This window comes from Protopterus annectens, chromosome 2.part0, assembly GCF_019279795.1.
Source record: "Protopterus annectens isolate FY-2018-M chromosome 2.part0, PAN1.0, whole genome shotgun sequence".
Classification (NCBI taxonomy): Eukaryota; Metazoa; Chordata; order Ceratodontiformes; family Protopteridae; genus Protopterus; species Protopterus annectens.
Window position 1 is genome coordinate 1,090,283,205 of NC_056728.1, and position 27,885 is coordinate 1,090,311,089.

The window sequence follows — 27,885 nt, forward strand, 5'->3', positions numbered from 1 at the left end:
AAGAAAATTCAATTGGAGCTAAGAGCAGAGCTCTTTGCTTCTAGGGACAATTGCGATACAGATGGACAACATGTTAGTGGTCTGGTACATCAACAAGCAAGGTGGATCCAAGTCTTACCCCCTGTGTCGAGAGGCCTTGAGAATTTGGCAGTGGGCTGTGTCCACCGGGCGCTTTTTGATAGCAATGCATACCCAGGGAAATTCAACATGCTAGCAGACAAACTGAGCAGAGCGATTCTGCTACCACATGAGTGGTCTCTCAAAAACGAAGTTGCAGAGATGATTTCCCATAAATGGGGCCAGCCTTGCTGCGACCTTTTTGCATCCCCCATGAATTCCAAATGCAGAAACTACTTTGTCCTGAATCCCCCTCCATGGGACAGCCCAAGGGACTCACTCGTACACTATTGGCCCCCGGGACTCCTGTATGCCTTTCCACCTATATCCCTGGTTCTGAAATTCTTGCAGAAAGCCAAAATCATGGGAAGGACTATAATCTTAATAGCCCCTTTTTGGCCTCATCAGGTTTGGTTCCCCTTCCTCCGACTCTATCAACTGGAGGAACCTTGGATTCTGGACCCAGTTCCAGACTTGCTTTCCCCTTACATTCGTCAGGGGCCCTCCATCCCTCCCTTCATTCCCTTAGACTGACAGCTTGGCTGCTCTGATTCCCTACCTAGCTAGGTCACACGATTTTTCTTCAGAGGTACAGCACATTCTTGTATCTTCGCATAAGGCTTCCACCAGAAAGTTGTATGCTAGTAAATTGAAGCGTTTTGCTTTTTGGGCCTCTCAGAATAACATTGGTCCTTATGTTGCCCTGATTGCTAGTATCCTGGAATTCCTGTCTACTTCATGAAGGTGCTGCAGCTACCACTATTAGAGTTCAAGTGGCTGCTATCTCGAATTTTCACCTCATTTCTGAGGGTTCTAATTTGATGTCTCTCAGATTATGTAGGGCCTTCCTTAAGGGCACCATTCATCTTAGGCTGCCTGTTAGACAACCCTTTGCTACCTGGAATCTAAATTTTCTGTTGTCACATGTCATTCTTCCCCCCCTTTGAGCCTAAATCATCCTGTCAGTTGAAGTTTCTTTCTTGGAAAACTATTTTCTTGGTGGCCATTAACTCAGAACGCAGGGTATCTGAGCTTCAAGCCCTTTCTATCAAATCTCCATGTTTGGTGTTCCATCCAGACAGAGTATCACTGAGGACTATAATCCCTCATTCCTGCTAAAGGTGTGTTCTGAGACCAATCTAAACCAAACTATTGAACTTCCAACTTTTTTCAGTAATCATTCTAATAAGTTGGAATACATGTTGCATAAACTTGAGGTCCACAGACAACTGAAATTGTAATTGGACTGGACAAAGGAATTTAGAAGATCTGACCAACTCTTTGTATCTCATGCTGACGCTAAGAAAGGATTACCAATTTCTAAAGTTAACAAACTGAGAACAGCTTCGGTGACCCGAAAATAACTCTTAAACAAGCCAAATACTCAGCGACTGATGAAAAATGAAAGTAACCACCACAGCCAGATGATTTTTAGCGCTTTCTTCCACTTTAATGTTGTCGTGAACTTCCTCAGAAAAACCAGGAAGCCTCCCAGCATCCCGGTTTTATACTCAAAAACAGGAAATGATGTTATTCTGTTGTTACAATAATGATGAACTTTTGGATATAAAAAACAATTAAACACACATCGAAAAAGTGTCAAGATGTGTTTCTTGTAAAACATTTCATTTTTTTAAAAATGAAAATGTTTATCTATATAAATCTTGTGTACTGGCACTTATTAGAGAGCCTAGGACGATCTAATCTGAAATTGAAAGAAATAAACTTTGCAATTCTTGATGTCAAGAGCTTATATACTTGTATAGACCAAGAGCTGGGACTAGAACATTTAAGAAATTATCTGACACAAAATACAGAACTGCAAAGTTCGAGGATTAATACCATCTGTGCTTTAATGGAAATAGTTTTAGATAACAATTTTTTCCAGTTCGACAATAGTATCTAGAAGCAAATATCTGGTGTGGCAATGGGGGCTAGAGTCGCCCCGGCTTTTGCCAACATTGTCATGGCAGATTGGGAGCAGGAACATCTTAAAAACATCCTTATTTTGGCAAAGCAAAGTTCTATGGTAGGTACATAGATGATTTGGTGTTTGTATGGGATGGGGAAAGAACTGAATTTGAAATTATGGTTGATGATTTAAACAAAACCACAAGTTTTTTGAAATTTAAACACAGTGGGTATGGCAAGTCTATAAATTATTTGGACATTTGCCTCTATATGGATTCCACAAAGAACATTTTACACAGCAAAATATATAGAAAGCCCTGTTTCACTAATCAGTACCTACACAGAGACAGTTTGCATCCTACCCATATGAAGAAAAATGTTATCAAGGGCCAGATGATCAGGCTCAGTAGACTAACATCAGAAGATAACATTTATCATGACGAATTATTACAGTTAAGAAATTTATTTTTGGATAGAGGATATAAGAAACATTTGGTAAAGAGGTTAGAAAAGGAAGTTAAAAGGCTTCGTCACGGAGTAGCTGGACCAATTTTGACAACTAATAGGATGGGTAATATGGAAGAAATATCAATAGGCGTTACTGTAAACAGTAAAATGTCTGAAGATTTTCATACTGCTTTTCCTCTTCCAATATCCAATGAAATGTGGAATATAAGGGGTATTATAGAAAGAAATTGGGGTATAATATTAGGGAATAGAGAACTTATGTCATGTATAGGTTTAAAACCATGTTTCACATACAAAAATGTAACCAACATAAAAAGTATTTTAGAAATAGAAAACAGAACAAACACAGTACCTATCAGGGAAATCAGTAGAAAGAAAGGAACTTTTGCGTGCCAGAATTGTAGACAGTGTCGATACATTAGCAACACCTCTTTTGTGACACTTAAGCACATAAATAGGACATTTTGGGCATCAAAGTATTATAATTGTCACAGCGAATATGTGGTTTATATAGCAACTTGTTCGACCTGTGACAATTATTATGTAGGGAAAACCAAAAGGATGCTAAAACGTAGGATCTACGAGCACACTTTAGCCATTAAGAATATAGATAGAAATAATTCTTTGGCAAGACACGCACAGGTGTGTTTGGACTTCAAGAAATTTGAGTTCTTTGTCTTAGACCATGTCGAGAAAAGTTTGTTAAAGGGTGATTTGAATAATAAATTGGAGCAAAAAGAGACATTATGGCAGTTGTGTTTAGGGGCTGATGAACCCCCAGGTCTGAATGAAGCGATTAACATCAAATGCTTCTTATTATATAGGTAACTAGACTCAGATGTCCTTTCACTATTTTTAAACACATAAATTTCTTTGAACAAGTTTAGATGGTGACTATAATCACTCACCATAGAGAATTTTTTGGAGGGATGAGTTAGTAGTCTAGGTTTGCACTTTTGTGCAATTGTACACATGCACGCTCACCTTTGTGTTTTAACACACTTGCGCACAACGCATTTATACAAAACATATTCATGTAAATTTTTGAGTGGGAGTATATGTGTGTGTGTGAGTGTTTGTATGTGCGAGGGGTTCACAAGTGTGTGTGTGTGTGTGTGTGTGTGTGTGTGTGTGTGTGTGTGTGTGTGTGTGTGTGTGCGTGTGTGGGAGTGTGTGTATATACACGTATTTTTGGGATGAAGAAAGTGGAGAGATAAAGTAACTATAACTATAACGATAATCCATTCTATTTATTACATCAATAAATACATTCACTCAATTACCAGTCTTCCAATATCATCCATCATCTTTTTAAATGTTCAAGTTGAGATTTTAGCACAGTAATTATCATCATACAGTATTTTTGTATATTAGACAGCGTTTTAACATTTTTGAATTTATGGGACTATGTCATATTGTTTTGTTTGTATACAAGATTTATATAGATAAACATTTTAATTTTTAAAAAAATGAAATGTTTTACAAGAAACACATCTTGACACTTTTTCGATGTGTGTTTAATTGTTTTTTATATCCAAAAGTTCATCATTATTGTAACAACAGAATAACATCATTTCCTGTTTTTGAGTATAAAACCAGGATGCTGGGAGGCTTCCTGGTTTTTCTGAGGAAGTTCACGACAACATTAAAGTGGAAGAAAGCGCTAAAAATCATCTGGCTGTGTGGTTACTTTCATTTTTCATCAGTCGCTGAGTATTTGGCTTGTTTAACAATTTCTAAAGTTACCCTTTCCAAATGGTTGACTGCATTAAGTTTATCTAGTCTTCAGCGAACCAAACATTAGAGCATGGTGTGAAGGCACATTCAACTAGAGCCGTCTCCACTTCTTCGTCTTATACGGCCCGTTTACCTTTGGACACTATATGTACAGCTGCCACTTGGTCTAAGTCTCGTACCTTTATCACTCATTACAAAGTGGACAGGGCCTCCAGGGACAGGGCTTCCTTTGGTTCCACTATCGTCAGGAATATACTCCCTTGAGCCACCCAGGGTGCTTGGGACGCTACACATGTGTAAGAATAAACGGCGAGATTGAACAACTTCACATAAAGAAATGGTGAACTTACCATAACGTTCCATGTGAGTCGTTCATCTCACATTTATTCTTGCATTCTCACCCATCTTCCCCCTCCAGGGTCTCGAAGAGCGAGTAGACTTGGGATCTGGTAGTCTTGTTGTGGGACTTCTTACTCTGGCTAGTGTATTTATTGAGTTACACCTGTTCATGCTGAGTTCAGCAAACTAGATCTGAAGTAGGATAGAGAGCATCATGGGATAGGGGACTGGCCTCGAGCTACTCTGAGATTTCAGCTAGTAAAGCGTCCAACTCGGAGCCGATGGTTCGGTTCCGAACCCATGTGTAAGAATAAAGGTGAGATGAACAACTCACATGGAATGTTATGGTAAGTACCTAACTTCTTTTTTTATGTCAGAAATTAATTATATTTCTTTGAGACAGTATCTGTTGCTGTTTGTCTCAGGGTGTTGTATATCAAGTCTATGATCATCTTCATGGTTCCCTTCATTGCATTTTAAATGAGAGTCTTGTAATTAATTTTTTTTTCTTTTTATTTAACATTTGTTTACTGTAAAGTCCAACCTGGAACGAAGCTAATTTTCAGCGGAGGCCCGGGGAGAAATGCTCCAGATGCATGTCTTTGTAATGTGGGAGGAAACCAGGGCACACGGAGGAAACCCACACGAACGCAGGGAGGACATGCAGACTCCACACAGAAGGGACCCCAGCCGAGAATCGAACTGGAGAACGTCTTGATGTGAGGTGACAACTCTACTTCTGCACCACTGAGTTGTGTAATTATCCAGATCCAGTGGTCTTAGTGCTTAGACCCAATGAAAATTAGATGAAAATATCCCTAGTTTGCTGTCTTTATGTACCATGGTAGCTTCAATATCCCAACTTGGCTCTGTGCATCCCCTTCTCCCCTCTCTCCGTGCTAGTGTAATTCACTATAGACTTGGCCACCATAGGCTGGAGAAACACTTAGGGTAGATGGTGCAAGGGTCTTGGTCACAGAGCAAAAATAATCTGCATATACACATCCTGGTAATGAAGCCAATCAACTTAACATTATAGGCACTTCAGAATTCTGTCCCCTAGGGTCTGATTGCTGTCCACTCATAGATTCATAGATGTATACTAGATTAACGACCACTGGGGCCTTTTTAAGCCTAGCTGTGCATCCGAACTTTCTGGTAAGATCTGTTCCCCTTGGCTCAGATTCGAAATACTGGCACTCCAAACTACTGTAGTAAAAACACTTCTTTATTCAAACATAAATGTCAGACATAAGTTAAGCGCTTTCATCTAAAACACTTAGACTTCCTCAGAACAAAGTCTCCTCTTGTCCTTTGAGTTTATATACATACATTTCCTATTACATAATTAATTAACCAATTAAAAAGAATTTGTACATAATTTTAAAGTGCCAGTGTGCCTTCTGTTAAAAATAATCATTTTTAAAAATTAATTAAAACATTACTTATGATACCTTTGCTTGACAAATAAATGCAATTCATTTGCATTACCCCCTTGTATAAGAATAAAACTAATTAATATAAAAAATTCAAAATACAGTGTCACTTCTTTCTGTCTACCCCATATTTACCAGTATGGGTTTTATTGATATGTGGTCATTCAATCCAGGCGGGGTAGACGCATCTAGTTTAGATGAACTAAATCCAATTATACCTGTAAGTTCATTGATCTACTAGCCCTTTTTTTGGAGACTATACTCACCAATAATGTTTTCATGTTTGGGGACATAATTTACCTGCAGAATGATGGCGTAGCTATGGGCACTTCTTGTGCCAATAGCTACGCCAACATTGTCATGGCTTGTTGGGAGGAACAGTATCTCTTTCAGCTTTATCCCTTCAAGGAACATATAGGTTTATATAAAAGGTTTGTAGATTACCTTTTTTTCCTTTGGTTTGGTACCAAGGAAGATTTGTTGTTGTTTTTTCATGATATCAACCAGTCCACAGATTTTTTTAAAATTTACTTTGAATTATTCTAAGGAAACTATTTCTTTTTTAGATGTTCTTCTGAATAGACTTCCCAATGGACTGTTAAATACGTGTATACATCGGAAACCTTGTTATAGAAATGCGTTGCTTCATAGAAAAAGCATGCATCCCACCTATGTGTTCAACAACGTCATGAAGGGACAAATTATGAGGGCAGCCAGATTGAACCCCAGTGAGATTGGCTATGTAGAGGAACTTAATAGAATGAGAGGGATGTTTGTGAATAAGAGGGTATGATGAGAATAACTTTAATAGGATGGAATCAGAGGTCAGTATACTTCGATCTACTATAGCTAGACCCTATTTTTCTGAGCCATTCAGGGCACGTGAAATAGTACAATCTGGTCGTACGACCTCTCCTTACTCATTGAGAGCTCCACTATTTTATACTCAGGATGCAGGGGCCATCAGAAGCTTTCTAGAGAAACGCTGGGAGATACTGACCCTAGATCCAGCAGTTAGGGAAGTGGTGGGTCCTAAACTTATGGTGACATACAAAAATAAGCCTAATATAAAAAGTATGCTATGCAATAAGAATTTGTACCCTCATCCAGGTGTTAGTACTATAATGGGAATGAACACTAATCCGTGTGGACATTGTAATCAATGTGGATTGATAGACACAAGTATGTCTTTCGTCCATCCGGTTACTCACTTTGAATTTAAGTTTCATACAAATACTAACTGTATGAGTTCTAATGTTGTTTATCTGGCTAGGTGCTCTGCTTGTACTTCGTTCCACATAGGTAAAACGAATAGAACCTTTAAAGAGAGGATTAGAGAGCATCTTTATCAGATAAGGATAGGTAGTGATATAAATGCATTAGCAAGACATGTTAAGGCAACAGGTCCACAACATACCTTTTTGTTTTGTATTATACAAGAAGTTTTTTCTAATGCTAGGGGTGGTGACCTCATTAATTATACCCTAGAAAGGGAAATGAGCTGGATAATTAGATGTAGGGCGGATAGACCCCCTGGACTTAATGATAAGGTACATATAGCACCCTTCTTGAAGAAGAAGAGGTGCTATAGACCTTAATGTAAATAATAATAACAATAATATTAGAATTAGGATAGTGATTTGTATTTGTGTGTTGAATATTATTATTATTTTATATCCTTTTGTTTTATAAAATTGTTTCTAAACAAACTGTTTCTAAGCAATTTATATTGTGTACAAGTATTTTGTGTGTAAGTTTATATGAAGTATAGCACTAGTACTGTTTTAATAGAAGTTATATGGTTTTAATAGAAGTTTTTTTATTGCATTTATGCACATGACATATTTTAACCAATGGATAGAGACATCCTTGTATTTAAATTGTGAATGGAGTATGTAGAATTGTACTGTCTGAGGAAGCCTACGGGTGAAAGCGCTAACAGTTCTGGATTATTAAACTGCTTGATTTTTACTATATCTGCAGTGGTCGTGACTGTGTACTGTTTTTTGGACTGTGAAGGTTTTATACCTCTACATTCTTCTTTCAACCATTTGACCCAGCGCATGGTATCGTTTTTTGTTCTTGACAATGAGTTTTATGGCAAGTGGGAAAATATAGGTAAAGTTTCAAATAGCAATGCTTTTTTAGGGAATTACGGAGGAAAGAGAAGGTTTCAAAGTGGTTCAAACCAGTGGAACAGGGCAGAACATTACAACCATCAAAAAAGACAAATGGGGGAAGGGCACACGAGATAATGGGAACTAAAGGGATAGTAAAGGTGAATAATATTACTAGTGAATATAAACAGTTTTTTATTCACAATTACACTCAATTAGAGTTAAGGAAAGAACATTTCACCTTGTTCAGTAAAGGTATGAAATACGTGCCAGTAAAGAGATTCAAGATAGAAGATTCTATTATTGATCTTAAGAAATATTTAAGAAAAATTAATTTGGCTGTGATATATTAAAATGGCAGTGAAAAGAGAGGGAAAATGTGTGAATTCAAGAAAAAAAGTACATAACCCCACCCCTTAATGCAACCTTAGGATTATTTGAAAAAATGGTTACAGATGAACTATATACATATAACATTAAGGTCAATAGGACCAGAGTCAAGTATAATTTGAATAGACAGGAGGCTGCAGTATTAAGGGAATTACAAAATGAGAAAATGATAAGAATAATGAAACCCGATAAAGGGGGAGGGGTGGTTTTGTACGACCAGGAAGAATATAAGAACAAGATGTATGGGATTTTGTCAAATTCCGGCCACTACAATGTTTCGTCTAAAAATGAAGTAAATATAGGCTATAATAAGATTAATTTGTTTTTGGAAGACTTATTAATAGATGAAAGGATTAGTGGAGAGCTATACATTTTTTTGAAAACTGATTCTTCCATTATAAGTACCATTGTAGGTATCCCTAAGATCCATAAAAATATGGTGGACCCTCCTTTCAGACCCATTATCTCGGGCAATAGATCAAAAACCTTCAACTTTGGAAAAGTAGTAGATGGATGGTTGAAACCCCTGTACAAGTCTATTAAGCACATTATTATTGACTCCTGGGATTTTTTGGGTAGGCTAAGGAATGACATGTTATCCCCTGGGGCCTTATTAGTAACCATTGATGTAGTAGATTTATTTTCGAATATACCACAGGAGGAAGGGTTGCTCAGGTTGGAAAACTGTATGAGAAAATTAAGCAATTTTACATGTGACAAGATACAATTAACTGTGGAATTTATGGAACTGATATTGAAATACAACTACATAATGTTTGAAGGTGAATACTATGTACAAACAAAAGGAGTAGCAATGGGGGCCGCTTGTGCCCCCATTTTTGCTAACTTATATTTGTATGAATGGGAAGTTGAAAATATATTCACAAGTAAATGGTTCCATGAGACAACTTGTTACTATCGGTTTTTGGATGACATTTTTCTGATTTGGAAAAGTAATAGGGAGGAGTTGGAAGCATTTATGGCCTACTTAAATTCTAGGAGCAATGACCTCAAATTTACTTTCAGTGTGGACCCTCATTCTATGCCCTATTTAGATACATTGATTACAGTGGAGGATGGGAAAATGAAATCTAAAATATTTAGGAAAGAGAGTTTCAGTAATGGATATTTAGAATATACCAGTTCACATCCTATCACACAGAAAAAAAGTATAATTAAGGGGCAATGTATTAGGGCCGCTAGGATGACATCTGAATATGCAGACCTGGTAATTGAGTTACAGTGTATAGGGGATATGTTCATTCAAAGGGGATACCCTAAATGGATGGTTGAAAACACAACTAGATATGTGGAGAATGAATGGGGTAAAAAATACGTACCCCTGTTGGGGAAAGGACCCCTAGTTAAGGTGAATAATTCTGAAAACTTAATGATTGAGGCCCCTTTAGACTATACCAGAGCTTGCATACTTCAACACACACCTTGGACTAGTAATGTTAAGAAAATAATTTCCAAGTATTGGAACGTATTAAAAATGGACAAGAAGATTGTGGATATAGTGGGACCAACACCCAGATTTGTCTCAAGGAATGGGTGTAACATGAAAATGGAGTTAGAAAAGAAAACACATAACAGGGTAAATATAGACGAAGGGAAAGGAACAACTAGATGTGGTACATGTAATCAGTGTAGGTACATTTTCCCAGTAAATAGTATTAAACTTGAAGACAGATTTGGGACTTTGATAAAATTCAGGAATGGTAATTGCAGAACTTCCCACCTAGTGTATCTTGCCAAATGTTCCAAATGTCTTAGTTATTATATAGGGAAGACTGACAGAAGTCTGAGAGAGAGAATTTATGACCATTACTATTGTATAAAGATAAAGGACACTAAAAATGCCTTATGGAGGCATTTGGATGGAAGTAAGGATTGTAGTATGTTTTACTTTGGCATTGTAGATATAGCCAAGGAGAATCCTAGGGGAGGTAACATTAGGACGAAATTAGGGGAGTTGGAAACTAGATGGCAAGTGAAATTGGATGCATCTACCCCGCCTGGATTGAATGACCACATATCAATAAAACCCATCCTGGTAAATATGGGGTAGACAGAATTATCAGGGTTGTAGTCATTAATTTAAAAGAAGTGACACTGTATTTTGAATTTTTTATATTAATTAGTTTTATTCTTATACAAGGGGGTAATGCAAATGAATTGCATTTATTTGTCAAGCAAAGGTATCATAAGTAATGTTTTAATTAATTTTTAAAAATGATTATTTTTAACAGAAGGCACACTGGCACTTTAAAATTATGTACAAATTCTTTTTAATTGGTTAATTAATTATGTAATAGGAAATGTATGTATATAAACTCAAAGGACAAGAGGAGACTTTGTTCTGAGGAAGTCTAAGTGTTTTAGATGAAAGCGCTTAACTTATGTCTGACATTTATGTTTGAATAAAGAAGTGTTTTTACTACAGTAGTTTGGAGTGCCAGTATTTCGAATCTGAGCCAAGGGGAACAGATTTTCGTATTGGTTTTATTGAGTTGACTGTTACCTTATATACTGCGTTTCTGGTAAGATACTTGACGATGGTATGGTATGTTAACAAACAGGGGAACACACTTCTGTCCTGTGTCAGGTGCCATGAGGCTGTGGGGAATGGTTAGTCTTGTTACTTGCTTTCTGTCTTTCTCAAAGTTACTAACATTCATGGTTAAGCCTGTTCTTTAGCAAACAGTGGTTCCAAAGTCTTTCAGAGGAAGAAATTGTCATTTGTGGTTAGAGCAAGCCTTGTTGAAAACCATTTGCCTTCCAAACTGTTTTGAAGTGCAACATGTTTTTCCCTTTATCCGTCTACATAGGCAGATGTTTAGGAATATACTGTAGTTGAGGAATGGTGCTGAGATTCTTCTACATCCCCCTTTTCTCCTGATTCTGAACTTATTGAACAAAGCAGTGAAGAGCAAGGGCATCCTATTAGCTATATTTTGGACCAGACAAGTTTGGTTGTGCGTCTTTCTGTCTGAGAAACATCGCTGTCTAAAAGTGTTTAGGGATTTCCTGATACATCTGCTTGATAAGCCTAACCCTGACCTATATTTCCATTTGACTAATCATATTGTTCCTCTAGTGTCATTAATGGCCAGGGATGTTGCATACTTGCAGGGGGTGACCCAAATTCTCACTTTTGCCCAGTGGCTTTCAGCCAGTTTAATATTCAAAAGTAAGAGGACAAAGTTTTTATTTTGGGCAACTTCTTAGTTGGATCCCTTCACAGCTGTCATCTCACCTGTGCTGGATTACTTAACTCAGATTTCTGAGTCCGGTCTGAATTATTATTCATTGAAAGTGCATGTGTGCTTTGCATCTGTCAAGGCCTAGGTCAATCCTCACCAGAACAAAAAGGCAGCACAGCAACTGAAGACACAACTTTAATGGACAAGGTTAAGTGCTTTCTTCCCTCAATATAGGGACTTCCTCAAAACAATATTCATGAATCAACCCAGCCCTTAATTAACACATCCAATTAAATGAATTAATTAAAAAATACAATTATACAATTCAATTGAATAATTAAACAATTCCATTACTCGTACTGTTTTGTATTGTGGCTTACAAGGCAGTATGGCATTAAAGGAGGAGTTTAAGTTTGGAAAAATGTAAGCGCCAAGCTGACTAGTACCTGCAGCAGCTAGTCCTAGTGGTTGAAGTAGACTGACTGGGATCATGAAGACATAGTTTTAGGATATGTATATTCAGCTTCATGTATTTCATTGTTCTGCTGTTTTTGATATGCTGTCTTTAGCCTTCTGAGGTCTGCTGAAATGGAAACTGGTTTTTCAACATGTACCCTGTTGGGTGGACATAGCACAGTAATCCCCATCTTGTCCAGAGTCATCTCAGTTTAGTGGACTTGATGTAGCTGCATTCTTTACTGTGGATCACTCATAAAACATTTATACTTTTAGTGCCTGGGAGATGTGTAATTTTTAGAGCCTGTACTCTGAGCACAGCACTGAAGGTGCAGTTCTCCGTGCCATTTGTGCGTGAAGGAGCTGGCCCATGACTTTAGTCTTCCTTATACACACAACACATGAAGGTATCCATAGATAACTATGCACATATTATCTGCCTGCTCCTGGTTATACTTAAAGAAATCATGACTCATTTTGAGTGATCATTTTTGGAAGACAATCCTTTTAGTAGAAGAGAGTGGGAAATCCCCATGTTTATGTAATATAACTGCTGTGGGTCATTATAGTGCCACAGATATTACAGTGAGGTCTGTACAGTTTTGATTAAAACAAGAAAGTAAAATAGATTTTGTTTATGATGACAATTACTTTTTATATCATCTTTATTTTTAAACTTGTCAGATGCATTTGTCTGGTATTTGTGTAATGTGAAAACTGAAGAGCTGAAGAAAACCACCTGAACTTGATGTTCAGTGATGTGTGTTTGTTATTGAGTTGTAATATTGTGTTCCCATTGAAATAATAATGGTGGAGTTTGTATTATGTGGTGTAGCTCTCAGCATTTTATTTGTGTTTTTTTTTTTTTAACATAGGATCCAACGTTTTCTGTTTTCATTCAACTCAACTTTAGGTTGTCTGATCTGATTGGATCTGACCCAGGCACCAATACTGAAGCTGTTCAGTTCCAGGGCTTAAGAATCTTTTCCTACCCATAATTCCCTGGACTCCACCTCAGTACCCCAGATCTCATTTCCCTCCTGAAGAATTTGGTTGTAATGATGAGGACTCGCCATTGCTTTATCCTTTGTAGTATTCCACTTGCTGTTTTCTCAAATAGCATTCACTCCTCCGTCTACCGAGAGAAGTTTTTCTCTCTAGTTAAATTTTTGGAATAGTTTTAAAGTTTAACATTAGAATTAGGTAGGTAGTTAGGTTAGTTATAGTGTATGTATGTTGTGTGTTCATGTATTATTTTTGAAATTATAGATGTATGTAGTTCTTTATGTGTTTACAGTAAACATAGTTATATATGTACTTATTAGGAAGGAATAATTTCTTCTATGACCACCTGTCAGAGACCCTGTACCTCCATGTGACATTGCCATTCTGTTAAAAGCATTAACTCAACCACATGCTTTGCCCAGTTTAGGTTTTGAGAATACCACAAACAATTCATCTAACTTTCTGAATGGTTTGGGCCTACGAAGACAGAACCTAAGCTGGCGATGAATGTCCACCATATGTAGGATGTGTTCACCTTTGTTTGAGAAGCTTGAAAAAAGATTGGTATGTTTATTGACTGATTTGAATTGGTCTGTCATGCTACCTTAAGAAGGAAAGATGCATTAGTTCTTAAAGAAACTCCTTCTTTGTGAAAGACCAAATATTGTGGCCTGCAGGAAAGTACTTGCATATGTGAAATCCACTTGGCTGAAGTGACTGCCACCAAAAATTTATTTTCCAAGAGAGAAACTTCAAATCGACAGATACTGCCAGTTCAAAACATAATGGTAATGTCCCGTGGAGATGTTCGTGTTTCACTCCTGCAGTCATTACAGTTTGGTTATCCTGCTGGCAGGCTACCCTCAGTTGGCCTGAATTCCAAAGTCTAGGTCTGGCATCAGTTGCTGTCACCTCCTCCCTGACGTCAGTGTGCCAGGGGTATAAAAAATGCAGCCGAAGCCATTTTCTTCAGTCTTTCTTGCCGCGTGGTGCCCGAAGCAAAAGCAGTTCGCAAGTGCCGGTCGGCCGACTCCTGAAGTTTTCAAGTTCGAATTTCAGATCCGAAGTCTTCATTAAAGCTAAGTACCCCATTGGGGAAACTGTTTTCTTGCTCCAGACCGATGTCAGAAAAGGTTAATAACTGTATTTCTTGTGGGAAGCAAATACCTCATAAGGATTTTCATTCTTACTGTATTCCTTGCCTAAGCCCTGACCATAATGTTGCTAGTTGTCAGTTTTGTGCTAGATTTAACCAACGCACTATTAAGCGTCAGTACAATTTTGCTTTTCATTACTTTGGCAGAAGATTTAATTATATAATGCCGTCGGAACAGCCGACTACCAGAGTTTATAAAAAGCGCAAAGAAAAAGAAAAGGACAGGCATCCGAGATCCAAAACCGACGAGGCTTCTTCTAAGCCTGTCGCCGGTTTGCCGGTTCTCAGTGAGGCACTTTCGCAGCCCCTGACGCCCGCTACCTCAGAACCACAGGCCGCTTCCGACTCCCACGTGGAGCCGACTGGGCCTCTGGAAACTCAAGGTATTGGACACTCGGAAACTATTCCCTCAGATGGGTCTGGAGCCGCTGAGCAGGCATCGGCTTCTGAGGGTGTTTTCAGGCCTACACAGTTATATGTGAAACCTACTTCGGCTACAAAGACAAAGACTAAAGCAACTCTAAAGACAAAGAAACAAGTACAGCATTCACCTGGACAGGCCTTCATACCTAAAAAATAGATGCTTAAAAACTTTGATCAGGGGTTCCCATCCCCCTCCTGAAAAGAGGCCTAGGCAAGAGTTACAATATGAATCTTCAGACCAGGTTTCCATTTCCTCTGATTCCTCCTCTGAACAGGATTACTCCATTCCCCCTTATAAGGATTCTGATGTTGAAGAATCTATCCCTTCAGCCTCTCCTCCTGAGGATTATTCTTTTGGGGAAACATTGCATACTATGAGGGAGCATTTCCACTGGGAGAGCCAGTATTACTCAGAATCCAAGAAAAGGCTCAGAGATTTCCTTTTATTGCCTCAGCACAGGCCCCTCGCTATCCCGCCTGTTTTAGACATTGTAGATGATGTATTTACAGAGTCCAGTTTTTCTCCAGACTCTTTACCACCAGCCCCTGTTAGGCCAGACAGATACTACAGGGTTCCTGATTCACATAAATTTCTCTATAAGAACCCTGCAGCGGACCCAAAAACCATCTCTCAGGGTCCCAAAGGGGTCAAGGCTTCTACTGCAAAAACCCTATCCCCTCTGATAGGGATTCTAGGGCTAGACAAATGGGGCAAAAAGATTTATACCTCTTCTACCTTGGCTGTCAGAGCTTTAAATTGCCAATGTCATATGCTTACGTATCAGCAATATCTAATATATTTGCTTAAACAGAAAATGCCAGCAAATACAGAATGTGCAGACAATAAAGAAATGCAGGATTTGTTGCATGCAGCTGAACAAGTTGGAAAACATACTTTGCAATGTGGTTTTGATTCTCTTGAGGCCTCCTGCAGGGCCGCAATTACAGGTTCTGTCATTGGGAGGCGTGCTTGGTTAAAAGAACAAAATATGCCAGATCATGTTAAAGCAAAACTATTAGATGCTCCACTACAGCATGATACTTTGTTTGATACTAAAGCAGAAGAGGTGTTGAAGAAAATGGAGGACAAGGCAAAATCTATGCAAACAGTCAAGGATTTCTTGCAGGTACAGCCTCCCAGATTTAGCAGGAACTGGCCTACAAAAAATTGGTCCTTTCCAGTGTCAGATAGACCACAAAGGGGCAGATACAGACAGATCACAGCCCCAAGGCTCATACAGGCCTAAACAATGGGGTCCTTCTACCTCCAAGAGCGGAGAGGAAAAATCACAGCCATTCAGGAAACCGTCTCAATGACTTTCCACTTTCAGCACCAAGCACTTATCTTTTGACAGCCCCTTTGAGGGGAAAGCTAGCACTTTTTTCACAAAATTGGCTCATGATCACCCAGGACAAATGGGTTCTAAATATAGTTTCACAAGGCTACAGGTTCCACTTTCACACTCTGCTAAGGCAAAACGGTATGCCAGACCTGCCACGTAATCAATGGGCAGAGGCACAAAAACAAGTTTCATCCCTCCTGGGCATGAGGGCCATTCAACAAGTACAAGAACAAGAGCAGGGTCACGGATTCTATTCAAGACTGTTCTTGGTACCCAGAAAAGACAAAGCCTGGAGACCAATACTGGACCTATCTATTCTAAACATATATCTGGATATTCCAAAATTCAAAATGTTGACTCTACAGCAGCTTCTGCCCATGTTGGGCAAGAAGGCTTGGCTTGTGACTTTAGATCTAAAAGAGGCACACCTGCATGTCCCAATCAGACAAACATGCAGAAGATACCTCAGATTCAAAGCTGGCTCAATGCACTACCAATTCTCTGCACTGCCCATTGGCTTATCTACTGCGCCCAGGGCCTTCACAAAGTGCCTGGCACCAGTAATTGCATTTTGCAGACAAAGAGGAATACAAATATATCCTTACATGGACGACTGCCTTATTTAAGCGGAGAACAAGGACATTCTACTGCAACATCTGGCGTTTGTAAAAAGATTACTGACAAGTCTAGGGTACACAGTAAACGAAAAGAAATCAAAACTTGTACCCTCTCAAGAGATAATATTCCTGGGTGCAAGCTTAAATGCAACTACCCAGACTACTTATCTCACGCCAGACAAACACAGACAACTGACTACTTATTTCAAGATGTTGGCAACAAAGACCCAGTTATCTGCAAGAAAAATTCTGCAGGCCTTGGGTTTCATGGCATCCTGCATTCTGCTAATTCCATATGCAAGACTGCATATGAGGAAACTTCAGTGGTATCTAAAACGTGTTTGGACTCAACATTGCCACAGCCTGGAAACAATAATTACCCTCATTCCCTGCCTGCAACAGGACTTTCAATGGTGGGCAAAAACCTATCACCACAACACGGGACAGCCATTCACCTTACCCACAGCCAGGCAGACATTGACAACAGATGCATCAGGTTATGCCTGGGGAGCCCATATGGCAGGAAGATATATTCAGGGCACATGGTCCGCAAGTCAAATGCATCTACGTATCAATCAAAAAGAGATGCTAGCTGTTCAGAATGCCTTAACAGCCTTCAAGGATCAACTTCATCCAGGACAACTACTAATAAAGATGGACAATACTACAGTCATGTGGTACATAAACAAGCAGGGAGGCACACATTCCTACCCCCCCTCTGTTAGCTAGCCATGAACTTGTGCCATACAGCTTTGACTTACCAAGTACATCTGCAAGCTCAATTCCTGCCAGAAAGGAAAAATACTCTGGCAGACGAACTAAGCATACACCTAATGGATCCCCACAAGTTGAAATTGGATCTACAAGTCTTCAGCATGATAACAAGGGCCTGGGGATGCCCGGGCATAGACCTATTTGCCTCCCCTCACAACTACCAACTACAAAGATTCTGCACAAGGACTTATCACAAGAAAGCATGGAAAGTGGATGCTCTATCTTTCAGCTGGAAAAATCTAACAGTATATGCGTTTCCTCCCCTGTCTCTACTCCCCAAGGTACACCTCAAGGTCAGACAAGAAAAAACAAAAATGATACTGATTGCCCCAGACTGGCCCCACCAGCACTGGTACCCAATCCTAAAGAGCTTGTCTCACTGCCCAGCCTGGACATTACCTCATATTCCTCACTTATTGACTCAACAAGACAGTCAGATACTGCACAGCCAACTCAAGACCTTAAACCTGGCAGCATGGCGAATAAAGTAGCCTCTCAAGGCACACCTCTCTCTAAAGCAGTGATGGATGTTATTTTGGAGGCCAGGAGGCCTAGCACCAGGAAATCTTATGCAGACAAATGGAAGAGATTCTGTGCTTGGAACCAAGCACAAGGTTTTGATACAACTGTTTCAAATATTCCTCAGATTTTGCAATACTTAACTGAGATGCTGGAAAAGGGCCTTTCTTTTTCATCAATTAAAATTCATGCCTCTGCCACTTCAGCTCATTACAATACAGAGCCACCTATTTTTTCTCATCCATTACTAAGACAGTACCTCAGAGGGGCCAAAAACATAAGACCCCCTAGGAGAGCACCAGTGCCTGCATGGGACCTAAACTATGTCTTGGAAAAACTTACACTGCCTCCATTTGAGCCAGCCTCTGCAGCTGATATAAATTTCTTATCCTGGAAAACAGCTCTGCTCCTAGCAATAACCTCCACTAGGCGAGTCTCAGAGTTACAAGCACTCATGGCTGTGGAACCCTTTATCATTTTCCATCCTGAGAGGGTTTCTCTGAGAACAAACCCTACATTTATGCCTAAGGTAGTCTCCAGTGTGGCACTTAACCAAACAATTAATTTGCCTACCTTTTATCCAAACCCACAGAATAAGGGTAAGAAAATTCTGCATTCTTTGGACATTCACAGACAGCTACACTTCTACTTGGACAGAACCAAAGCTGTCAGAAAGACTGAACAGCTTCTAGTGTCATATGCAGCAACATCACAAGGAAGGCCCGTCTCAAAGCAGACTATTTCAAAGTGGATAGGCCACTGTATTCGTTTCTGCTATTCCCATCATGGCAAATCAGTGCCTAAGGACATTAGGCCACATTCAACTAGAGCAGCAGCCACTTCAGCAGCTTTCCTCAGAGGAGTACCAACCAAAGACATCTTGGAGGCTGCAACTTGGAGTTCAGTGCATACTTTTACAAAGCACTATCACTTACCTCTCTACTCTAAATCCAGGGCAGGCTTTGCCACTGCAGTTCTGCAGGGCCTGATAGCCTCTCCTAATCCTATTTAGTACCAGTCTCCCAACCTTAGCTTTGGGATTCAACCCAATTGTAATGACTGCAACAGTGAAACACGATGAACATAGTACAGTTGTGTACCTACCATAAATGTAGAAGTTCGAGTGTATTCACTGTTGCAGTCTAGGTTACCCTCCCTCCATGCCCCCTCTCTTTGCTGGGATTTATCTGTGCTTCTCTATCCTATACAACCTATATGGTGTATTTGCTTGTAGATGAAGGAAAAGTTGTTTTATGTGCATGCATGCTTATTGGCATAATTTAGCCTACCATTATTGGGGCACCTGACATCTGGGGCAAGAAAAACTGAAGAAAATGGCGTTGGCTGTATCTTTTATATCCCTGGCGCACTGACGTCAGGGAGGAGGCAACAGCAACCGATGCCGGACCTAAACTTTGGAATTCAGGCCGACTGAGGGTAGCCTGCCAGCAGGATAACCCAATTGTAATGACTGCAGCAGTGAATACACTCGAACATCTACATTTATGGTAGGTACACAACTACACCGTACTGGGTCTCTGATAGGTGGCCATAGAAGAAAGCTTCCCTTCAGGAGGGCCTTAGAGAGTTGTAAGGAAGCTACAGAGTTATCATTCTGCCCAATGTAGAAGTTTGAGATAGCTGACATTTGCTTTTTGATAGTGGAATAACTGGAGCCGTTGTAGAAAAGTTAACAGGAATCAAGAATGGAAGGAGTAATGGCAGAGATGGTATCTAAATCCCTTGATATAGCCCAGAAGGAGAATCTCTTCCATTTAGTACAGTAGATTTTCGTGGTGGACTGTTTTTGAGAGGTTGATATGATCTGAACAACTGAAGCAGAGCCTGGCATCTCTGGCTCACATCAGAACTGAAGGACCCAAGCAGTTAGCTTCAAGGCTTTTTACTCTGGAGAAGAGTCTGGTCAGGTATGTTAATAGATCTGGATAATGGTCCAACAGTCATGGAGGCCACAGGAATGGAAAACACATTTGTTGAGACCAGAATGGGGCACCGAGGATCACCTTGGCCTTGCACATTCTTGTTTTCTGGATGAACTTGTTTATCAGGTTTACAAGTTAACAGTTGTGGGTCCTAATAGTGCCACAGGCATTACAGTGAAGTCTTATATTTTTGATAAAAACAACATAAAGCATATTTTGTTTATAATAGTTACTTTTCATATGTTTATGTTTAAGTTGTCAGATGCAGGTATATCTAGCCTTTTGTCTATTGCAAAAACTAATTGAAGAGCTAAAGAAAACAAATTGAATTTGTTGATGTTCAATGAAGTGTGTTTAGTATAGAAGTATAATGTGGTGCTCCCATTGAAACAATAATGGCTGGAGCAGTATTTTTGGTCTTATAGCACTCAGCATTTTATTTTATTTTCTAACATAGGATATTGTCCCTGTTGATGCCTCATATGAAGTAAAGGAACTATATGTACCTGAAAACAAGCTTCAGCTAGCTAAAGTGGAGGCAAACACGTTACCTTTCTTAGAAATTAATAAGGTAAGGCATGTAGTAGAAAAAAAGTTTTAACTGTTTTTGTTTTGTTAAATTGCCAGTGAAGAATGCTGCTGTTAGTGTTGTCCATGCTTTTTTTGCCTTTATTATTTCAGAAATTCTGTACTTGCTGAACAAAGATAAAAATGTTGCTTGAAAATATGTTAATCTGCTTTTATGTCCTTATGTTAGTGGTCACTGTTTTCAGACTTTCATGAAACAGTAATTCTAAACTGTTTTCTTATTTGTTTTGCTTTATTTTATTTTCATTTGTTAACTGATGTAGAATACTGACCCATATGGACCATTTTCAGGACTGTACAAGAAGCATGGATGAAGTAAGTCAGCCTGTTGTATAACAGGTGCTTGAAAATACAAAAACTTGAAGTAATTTAAGACAGTGCAAGCAAATCATTAAAATACAACTTGACTGCTAAAATGTTTGTTGTAGTTTTGAATTACTGGATGCAATTCATTGAAATTTTAATTTACATTATGCATCGAGTAATAAAGGCAAAAAAGCATGGACAACAACACTAAGGCTTCTTTGGTGCAAAATTGTATCCATGACAGTGATACCACTGATGTTACATTGTCTATCTCGCCTTCATTCTTGCTGGTTGTCGGCTCCGACTTGGCCATCTTCAAAAGCTCGAGAGCTGCTTACCAGCTCGAGGCCCCCCTATATCCCATGGTGCCTGGCACTAGATACCCAGATCTCGTTTGCCGCTTCTGCTGCGAGGTTGTTCTACTGACTCAGGTCGTATAAGCTTCTTTATTATTACTGTTATTTTCCTCTAAAAATTACTGTATTGTAGTGTAGAAGTAGTCATTAGTTAGACTTTATTTATTGTAGTTAGTTTTTTTTTTTTCCTCTAAATAGCTTTCCCTTCCTAAGAAACTCATTTCAATTAGAGAGTTTCCCCTTCCCCCCTTCTCTCCCTTTTCCACAGAAAGGTTCTTTCTGTTTGAGTTAGAGGTTAACCTTTCTTTTCTATCTCCTTTAAATAAAAAACAAACAAAAAAAAAAAAAAAACTTTTTCTCTATAACCTGTAGTGTTAGTGATAAGTTTTTTTTTCTTTGTGGTAGTAGTACTTGTAGTGGGTTGTGGTAGCTGTAGGGTATTAATATTTTTTATTGGTTACCTTAACTTTTTGTGTGAAAACTTGTCCTTGGGTGTCTTCCAAGAATGTCCAAGGATCCAAAACCATCCAGATTCAAGAAGTGTGGCTCATGCTGTCAGAAGATGTCTCTGACAGATGGTCACACTTCTTGTGTTTATTGTCTGGGTGCTGTCCACCTGCAGGACTCTTGCTCCATCTGTCATGCCTTCAGTCCAAGAGTCCTGCAGGAGCGCAAAAATAAATTGATTCTGAGGGGTCTGCTTAAACCCCAAGATTCACTGTTGAAGTCTCAGCCGGTGAAATCTTTCAGGTCACCTAAACCGTTGGCTCCCAGTTCGGAGCCGTTGTTGGGTGAAGCCTCACAGTCCATTTCGGCTCTGGCTGGAACCGATGTCCTTCCCTCCCAGTCGGCTCTGACACCGTCTTTGGATCCGGCTGAGAGTCGAAAAAGATCCAGGTCTCCTTCTTTGGAGTCTATACGTTCGGCTCCAAAGTCGCCCCTGCTCCAATCGGAGCATAGTTACCGATCATCCCACTCTTCTCGGTCCTCTAGACTTTTGGACCATGATTTGGAAAGAGTGGTCAGTAGGCTCTTGAAGTCACAGGCCCTTGTCAAAATGTTGTCCAGCCCTCCTCATCAGGAGTCTGCTCTGTCCACAGATATTGATATTCCTCCTCCGACTCTTCCTTTGAGCTCGGAAGAGTACGTTGGGGTTCGAGTCGTGGAACCGTCAGCACCGATACCCTCCCTTTCGGTTCCTTCGTCTGCTCCAATCCCTTCCATGGTACCTTCCCCTGGAGGGATCTGGGCACCGAGACTCCCTTGTCGGCTCCGAGGGGGCGAGTGGCATTGGACCCTTGTCCGACCCCGCTCTCCATCTTGGTGCTTCGGCACAGGTGAGCTCGGCTCCCACATCTGACTCGTAGCCATCTCCCTCTGTGCAGGGAAGGCTTTTGGTTTCGTCGGAGCCTGAGCCTTCTCTGCGTCCGGGCAGGGACGCCTTCGAGGTGATGAGGAGTGTGCTGGCCCCTGAGTCAGTCCCACGATCGACCCCATCGGCTCCTCCCCCTAGGGTGCCTGCGTCAGCCTCTGCCCCTCTTCCAGACCCTAAGCGTGGGGATCCAGCACTCCAGGTCACCCCCTTGGGTGTATCCTTCTCTTCCGAGGACTCCCCTGATCTTTCAGAGGAGCCACCTCACAAGAGAAAATGCAAGAGGAAGCATGTTGACTCCCCCGAGTCTATTACATCAGATACCAACTTAGAGGAGTCGGAAGGGTCCCCAAGATCCTCCTCTGAAGATGTCTCCTTCTCAGACATCCTTGAGATGCTTAGGCAGAGGGAAAACTGGACTACCCTAAGCCCTTCTGAGGATGAATCGGTATTCCTGGATGCGTTTGGATCCAGACCTTCCAGCTCCTGAATGTCTCCGCCTTTCGACCCACTGATGTCTGTGGTGGCTCGAAAGGCGTGGACGGCTCCAGACACCGTGGAACCGACCCCTAGAAGACCTGCAAAATTCATTACTGCCCCGCAGGACAAACAGTTCTTGACCAAGGGTGTCCCCGTTGATGCCATGGTGGTAGCAGTGGCCACAAAGAAGGAGTTGGCTGAAACTTCTTCGTCTGTCCATTCCCCTAATAAGGAGTCCAGGACGATGGACAGATGTGGGAAGCAGATGTTCTCTTTAGCGACCTTTTCCATGCGGTCCCTGAATTACCTGTGCCACTTTACCCATCTTCAGAGGGATCTCCTGAAAGAGCTTGGAGATGCCCTCCAAGATCCATCAGCTGAGGGGGCCCAGGCTAAGGCAGCCTCCCAGCTGACTACTCTTAATTCTGTGGTAAACTCCTCCATGCGGCTCATTTCGTATGCAGCCGATGGTGCGAGTAGAGCCGCAGGCACAGGCTTGGCCCTAAGGAGGCACGCTTGGATGCGACTATGTAACTTTGCGGAACCTTTCAGAGCGTCTTTTACCAACACCCCCTTTGATGGTTCCTCTCTCTTTGGATCACAGGTGAAAGATACCCTTACCAGGTGTGAGCAGGGAGTCCGTTTTCCACTCCCTCCGACCATATCCTAAGGGTCAGAAGAGTGGGAAGATGTGGTTCCGGAAATCCCAAGGAGCCTTGCCGGACACACGTGGTGAGTTTCCCTCCAGGGGCAGAGGAGGGAACAGTAACAGACGCCGCCCTCATGGCAGAGGGAGTCCGCAAAACCAGGGCAGCAGAGAATCCTTCTCTGACAAGCCCTTCCAGCATCCCTGAAGGGTTGCCCGGCTACTCACCTCTGGAGGCATTCGGGGGAAGACTATCACTGTACCCAGGAGCCTGGCGAGATATAACACAAGACAAATGGGTACAGTCCATTATATCCGGAGGCTACAGAATCCCCTTCGTTCGCACCCCCTTAAAGTCATACAAGTCCCTTCCAGATGTTCCACCCAATCTAAGGGACCAAGCAGTGCAAGAAGTCTCAAAACTGCTAAGAAAAAGGGCCATCCAGCAAGTCCCAGCAGACCAACAAGGATCCGAAATTTACACAAGGTTCTTTTTGGTACCAAAAAAGATAGGGGACTGGAGACCCATTTTGGATCTCGGCAGACTAAACAAGTCTGTACAAAGAACAAAATTCCGGATGGTCACGCTCCAGTCCATTTTACCCTTTCTGGGTCAGGACAATTGGATGTGCTCCGTAGATCTTCAGGAAGCGAACTACCACATAAAAATGGACAGACGCTTCCGAAGATTCCTCCGCTTCTGGCTAGGAGCCAGCCATTATCAGTTCAGAGCTCTGCCCTTTGGTCTCACCACAGCCCCCAGGGTGTTTACCAAATGTATGGCAGTAGTTACCGCTCATCTGAGACAGCAAGGATTCCAGGTGTTTCCATATCTCGACGACTGGCTCCTCACTGCTACCACCAGACATCACCTTCTGCGAGCCAGAGACTGCACCATCGACACTTGCTCCAGGCTAGGTATCACAATAAATTTCGAAAAGTCTGCATTGTCTCCCTGTCAATCCATCACCTTTATAGGTGCAAATTTAAATACCAAAGACATGTTAGCAAGCCTCCCACCAGACAGGGTTTCAGTGATTCATCAGCATGTCAAGGTTTTATTATCATGCAAAAGGATTCAAGCCAGGTTTGTCCTTCAAACGCTAGGTCTCATGGCAGCAGCTATCATACTTGTTCCTCTGGCTCATTTTCACATGAGGATTCTCCAGTGGCTTCTTTTCACCCAATGGTCCTTCCAGCAACTTCCCATGTCTTACACGATTATGATCACTCAGTCATGCAAGAAGCACCTTGCGTGCTGGATGGTCTCCACATCAGTGCTCCAGGGCAGACCATTTGTTCTTCCCCCTCCAGTGGCTACAGTGACCACGGACGCCTCCCTGATCGGGTGTGGGCATTATCAGGGCAGAACAGTCCAAGGCACCTGGCAACCTCACGAGTATCATCTGCACATAAATGTCTTGGAGATGAGGGCCATGCTCTTAGCGTTGCAGGCTCTTCAGGACTGTCTTCCTACCGGGATCATTGCAGTTCAAACGGGCAATATGTCCGTAGTGTGGTACATCAACAAGCAGGACGGAACCAGGTCCTACCCCCTATGTCGAGAAGCACTCAGACTCTGGTAGTGGGCGATCTCTTCCCATCAGTTTCTGATTGCAATGCACATCCCTGAGAAGTCCAACGTTATAGCAGACAGACTGAGCAGAGCAATTCTCATGCCTCACGAATGGTCTCTGAACCAGGTAGTTGCGGACCAAATCTTCCGCAGATGGGGCCAACCTTGCTACGACCTTTTTGCAACTCCCTTCAACAGCAAGTGCAGCAATTTCTTCTCTCTCCTTCCACTCCCCGGGCATCCCCCCAGAGATGCTGTAGTCCACGATTGGCCCCAGGGACTTCTTTATGCATTTCCTCCTTTCCACCTCATACCGAAATTGATTCAGAAGGCTGCCGTTTCGGGTTGCAAAATGATCCTCATTGCTCCTTACTGGCCTCGAAATATATGGTTTCCATTCCTGCACTCCTATCTTCTCGAACAGCCTTGGACTCTGGACCGAGTTCCAGACCTCCTGATTCATCAATCGGGCGGGCTGCACCAATCCCTGCACACTCTCCAGCTCACAGCATGGTTGCTCCACTTACAACCCTAGCCAGGCTCCCAGATATTTCCCCATCTGTGCAAGAAATCCTTTTGTCATCACACAAGTCTAAGACCAGAAAAACTTACACTAGTAAGTGGAAAAGTTTTTCTTCCTGGACAGAGGCAAAAAGCATAGACCCCTTTTCAGCCCCAGTGCACTCCATTTTGGAATTTCTAGCAGAACTCTTCCATGCTGGTTCTGCTTCAGCTACAATTAGAGTCCAGTTAGCGGCAATTTCAAATTTTCACATTGGCCTGTCGGAAAACAATATCATGTCCCATAAGCTGTGTAAAGCCTTTCTCATAGGAACCAGTCTACTCAGTCCCCCAGTGAGAGATCCTCCACCACCGTGGGATTTAAATTTGATTTTAACTTTGCTAATTTTGCCCCCTTTCGAACCTGCAGCTTCTTGTTTGCTGAAGTTCTTATCTTGGAAAACCCTCTTCCTGGTAGCTATTACTTCAGCCAGAAGAGTTTCGGAACTACAGGCTCTTTCTGTCCGTCCCCCATACCTCATGATCCACAATGACAGGGTTGCTCTTAGGACTAATCCGTCCTTCCTTCCTAAGGTGTCTTCAGAGAGTAACTTGAATCAGTCCATAGACCTTCCTGTGTTTTTCCCTAACCACTCCAACAGGGCGGAATATAAGTTGCATCAGTTAGATGTTCACAGGCAGCTACGCTTTTATTTGCACAGAACCAAGGACATTAGAAAGTCAGATCAACTTTTCCTGTCTTATGCAGTAGGTAAACAAGGTCTTCTGGTCTCCAAAGTAACCTTATCCAGGTGGTTGACTTCTGTCATCACATTCATATATCAACTGAGGAATAAAGAATTGCCAGTTAAACCAAAAGGTCACTCCACCAGAGCTTTAGCTACTTCGGTGGCCTTTCAGGCTAGGTTGCCCATGGATTCTATTTGTGCTGCGGCTACATGGGCCAACCCACATACTTTCATTTTGCATTACAAGTTGGATTTGGTTTCCAGGAGCAGAGCTGATTTTGGTTCCACTGTTATGAAGAATCTTTTCTGATGAGCCACCCAGGTTTTTAGGTGCTAGGGACACTGTCCCAACCAGCAAGAATGAAGGCGAGATAGACAACTAAACATAAAGAAGTTATGTACCTACCATAACGTTCCATGTTAGTTGTCTTCTTCTCGCCTTCTTTCTTGCTTCCCACCCTCCATCCCCCTATCCTAGTGGACCGAGAAGAGTTCTTCTTGATTTTTCACTGGCTGAGTCTTCTCTGGCTATTCCTTTCTGGCTAGTAGTCTCTCCAGTAGGATTTAGGCATTCTAGGATAGGATTCCTTTATTATTATGTCTGCAGTTAGACTTACCAAACGAGATCTGGGTATCTAGCGCCAGGCATCATGGGATATAGGGGGGGCCTCGAGCCGGTAAGCAGCTGTTGAGCTTTTGAAGATTGCCGAGTCGGAGAAGAGGATCATCTCCGAACCCAACCAGCAAGAAAGAAGGTGAGAAGAAGACAACTAACATGGAACGTTATGGTAGGTACATAACTTCTTTTTGTTCCCCCAAATAATATTAATCAGTTTCCTAATATCTCCGCTTGTTCTGTCGAAGGTTAGACTTTCAAGTTTCTAAATAGCACTACATTCACTGTTGACTGTTTTTGTAAGGGCTTAACATACTGTTGACCATTTTCTCTGTTTTAAAACCCTGAATAGTCAAGGCTATAGCTATTGAACTGTTTGAGTTTTGATTATGGAATATTATGAACAAGATATTTTATGTCTTTTGAAGGGAGTTTCATGTAGTTTTTCATTTAGTAAAATGAAATGCTTATGACAGCATTTTAATAAACATAAACCACTGAGTTTTCTACAGGCACCCTAACATTCGCAGAAAAAGCGTATTTAAAGGAAGTAACCTTGTGGTAATTGTGGTATGTTAGTATGCATGTACTCCTAAAATATTCAGCACATACAATTCCCCAAATTATTAAGGTGACATCCTGACCCTTATGTGCAAAAATGAGGAAAAAGGGGTTGTGGGTGGATGGACGGATTAGATGTCCAATAATGTGTAGCTTACAGGGTGCCATTTACCATAG

At 41.2% G+C, this 27,885-nt stretch overlaps 1 protein-coding gene across 1 annotated transcript in view; it reads left to right on the forward strand.

Annotated features, from left to right (window-relative positions):
* The window catches only part of PAPSS1 (3'-phosphoadenosine 5'-phosphosulfate synthase 1), a gene marked incomplete in the record, with an annotated part of 841,989 nt that overhangs the window by 396,086 nt on the left and 418,018 nt on the right, over window positions 1–27,885 (forward strand). Inside the window, 1 exon segment of the mRNA XM_044061294.1 lies at window positions 20,415–20,528. Within this exon segment, the coding sequence (XP_043917229.1) occupies window positions 20,415–20,528 (114 nt within the window).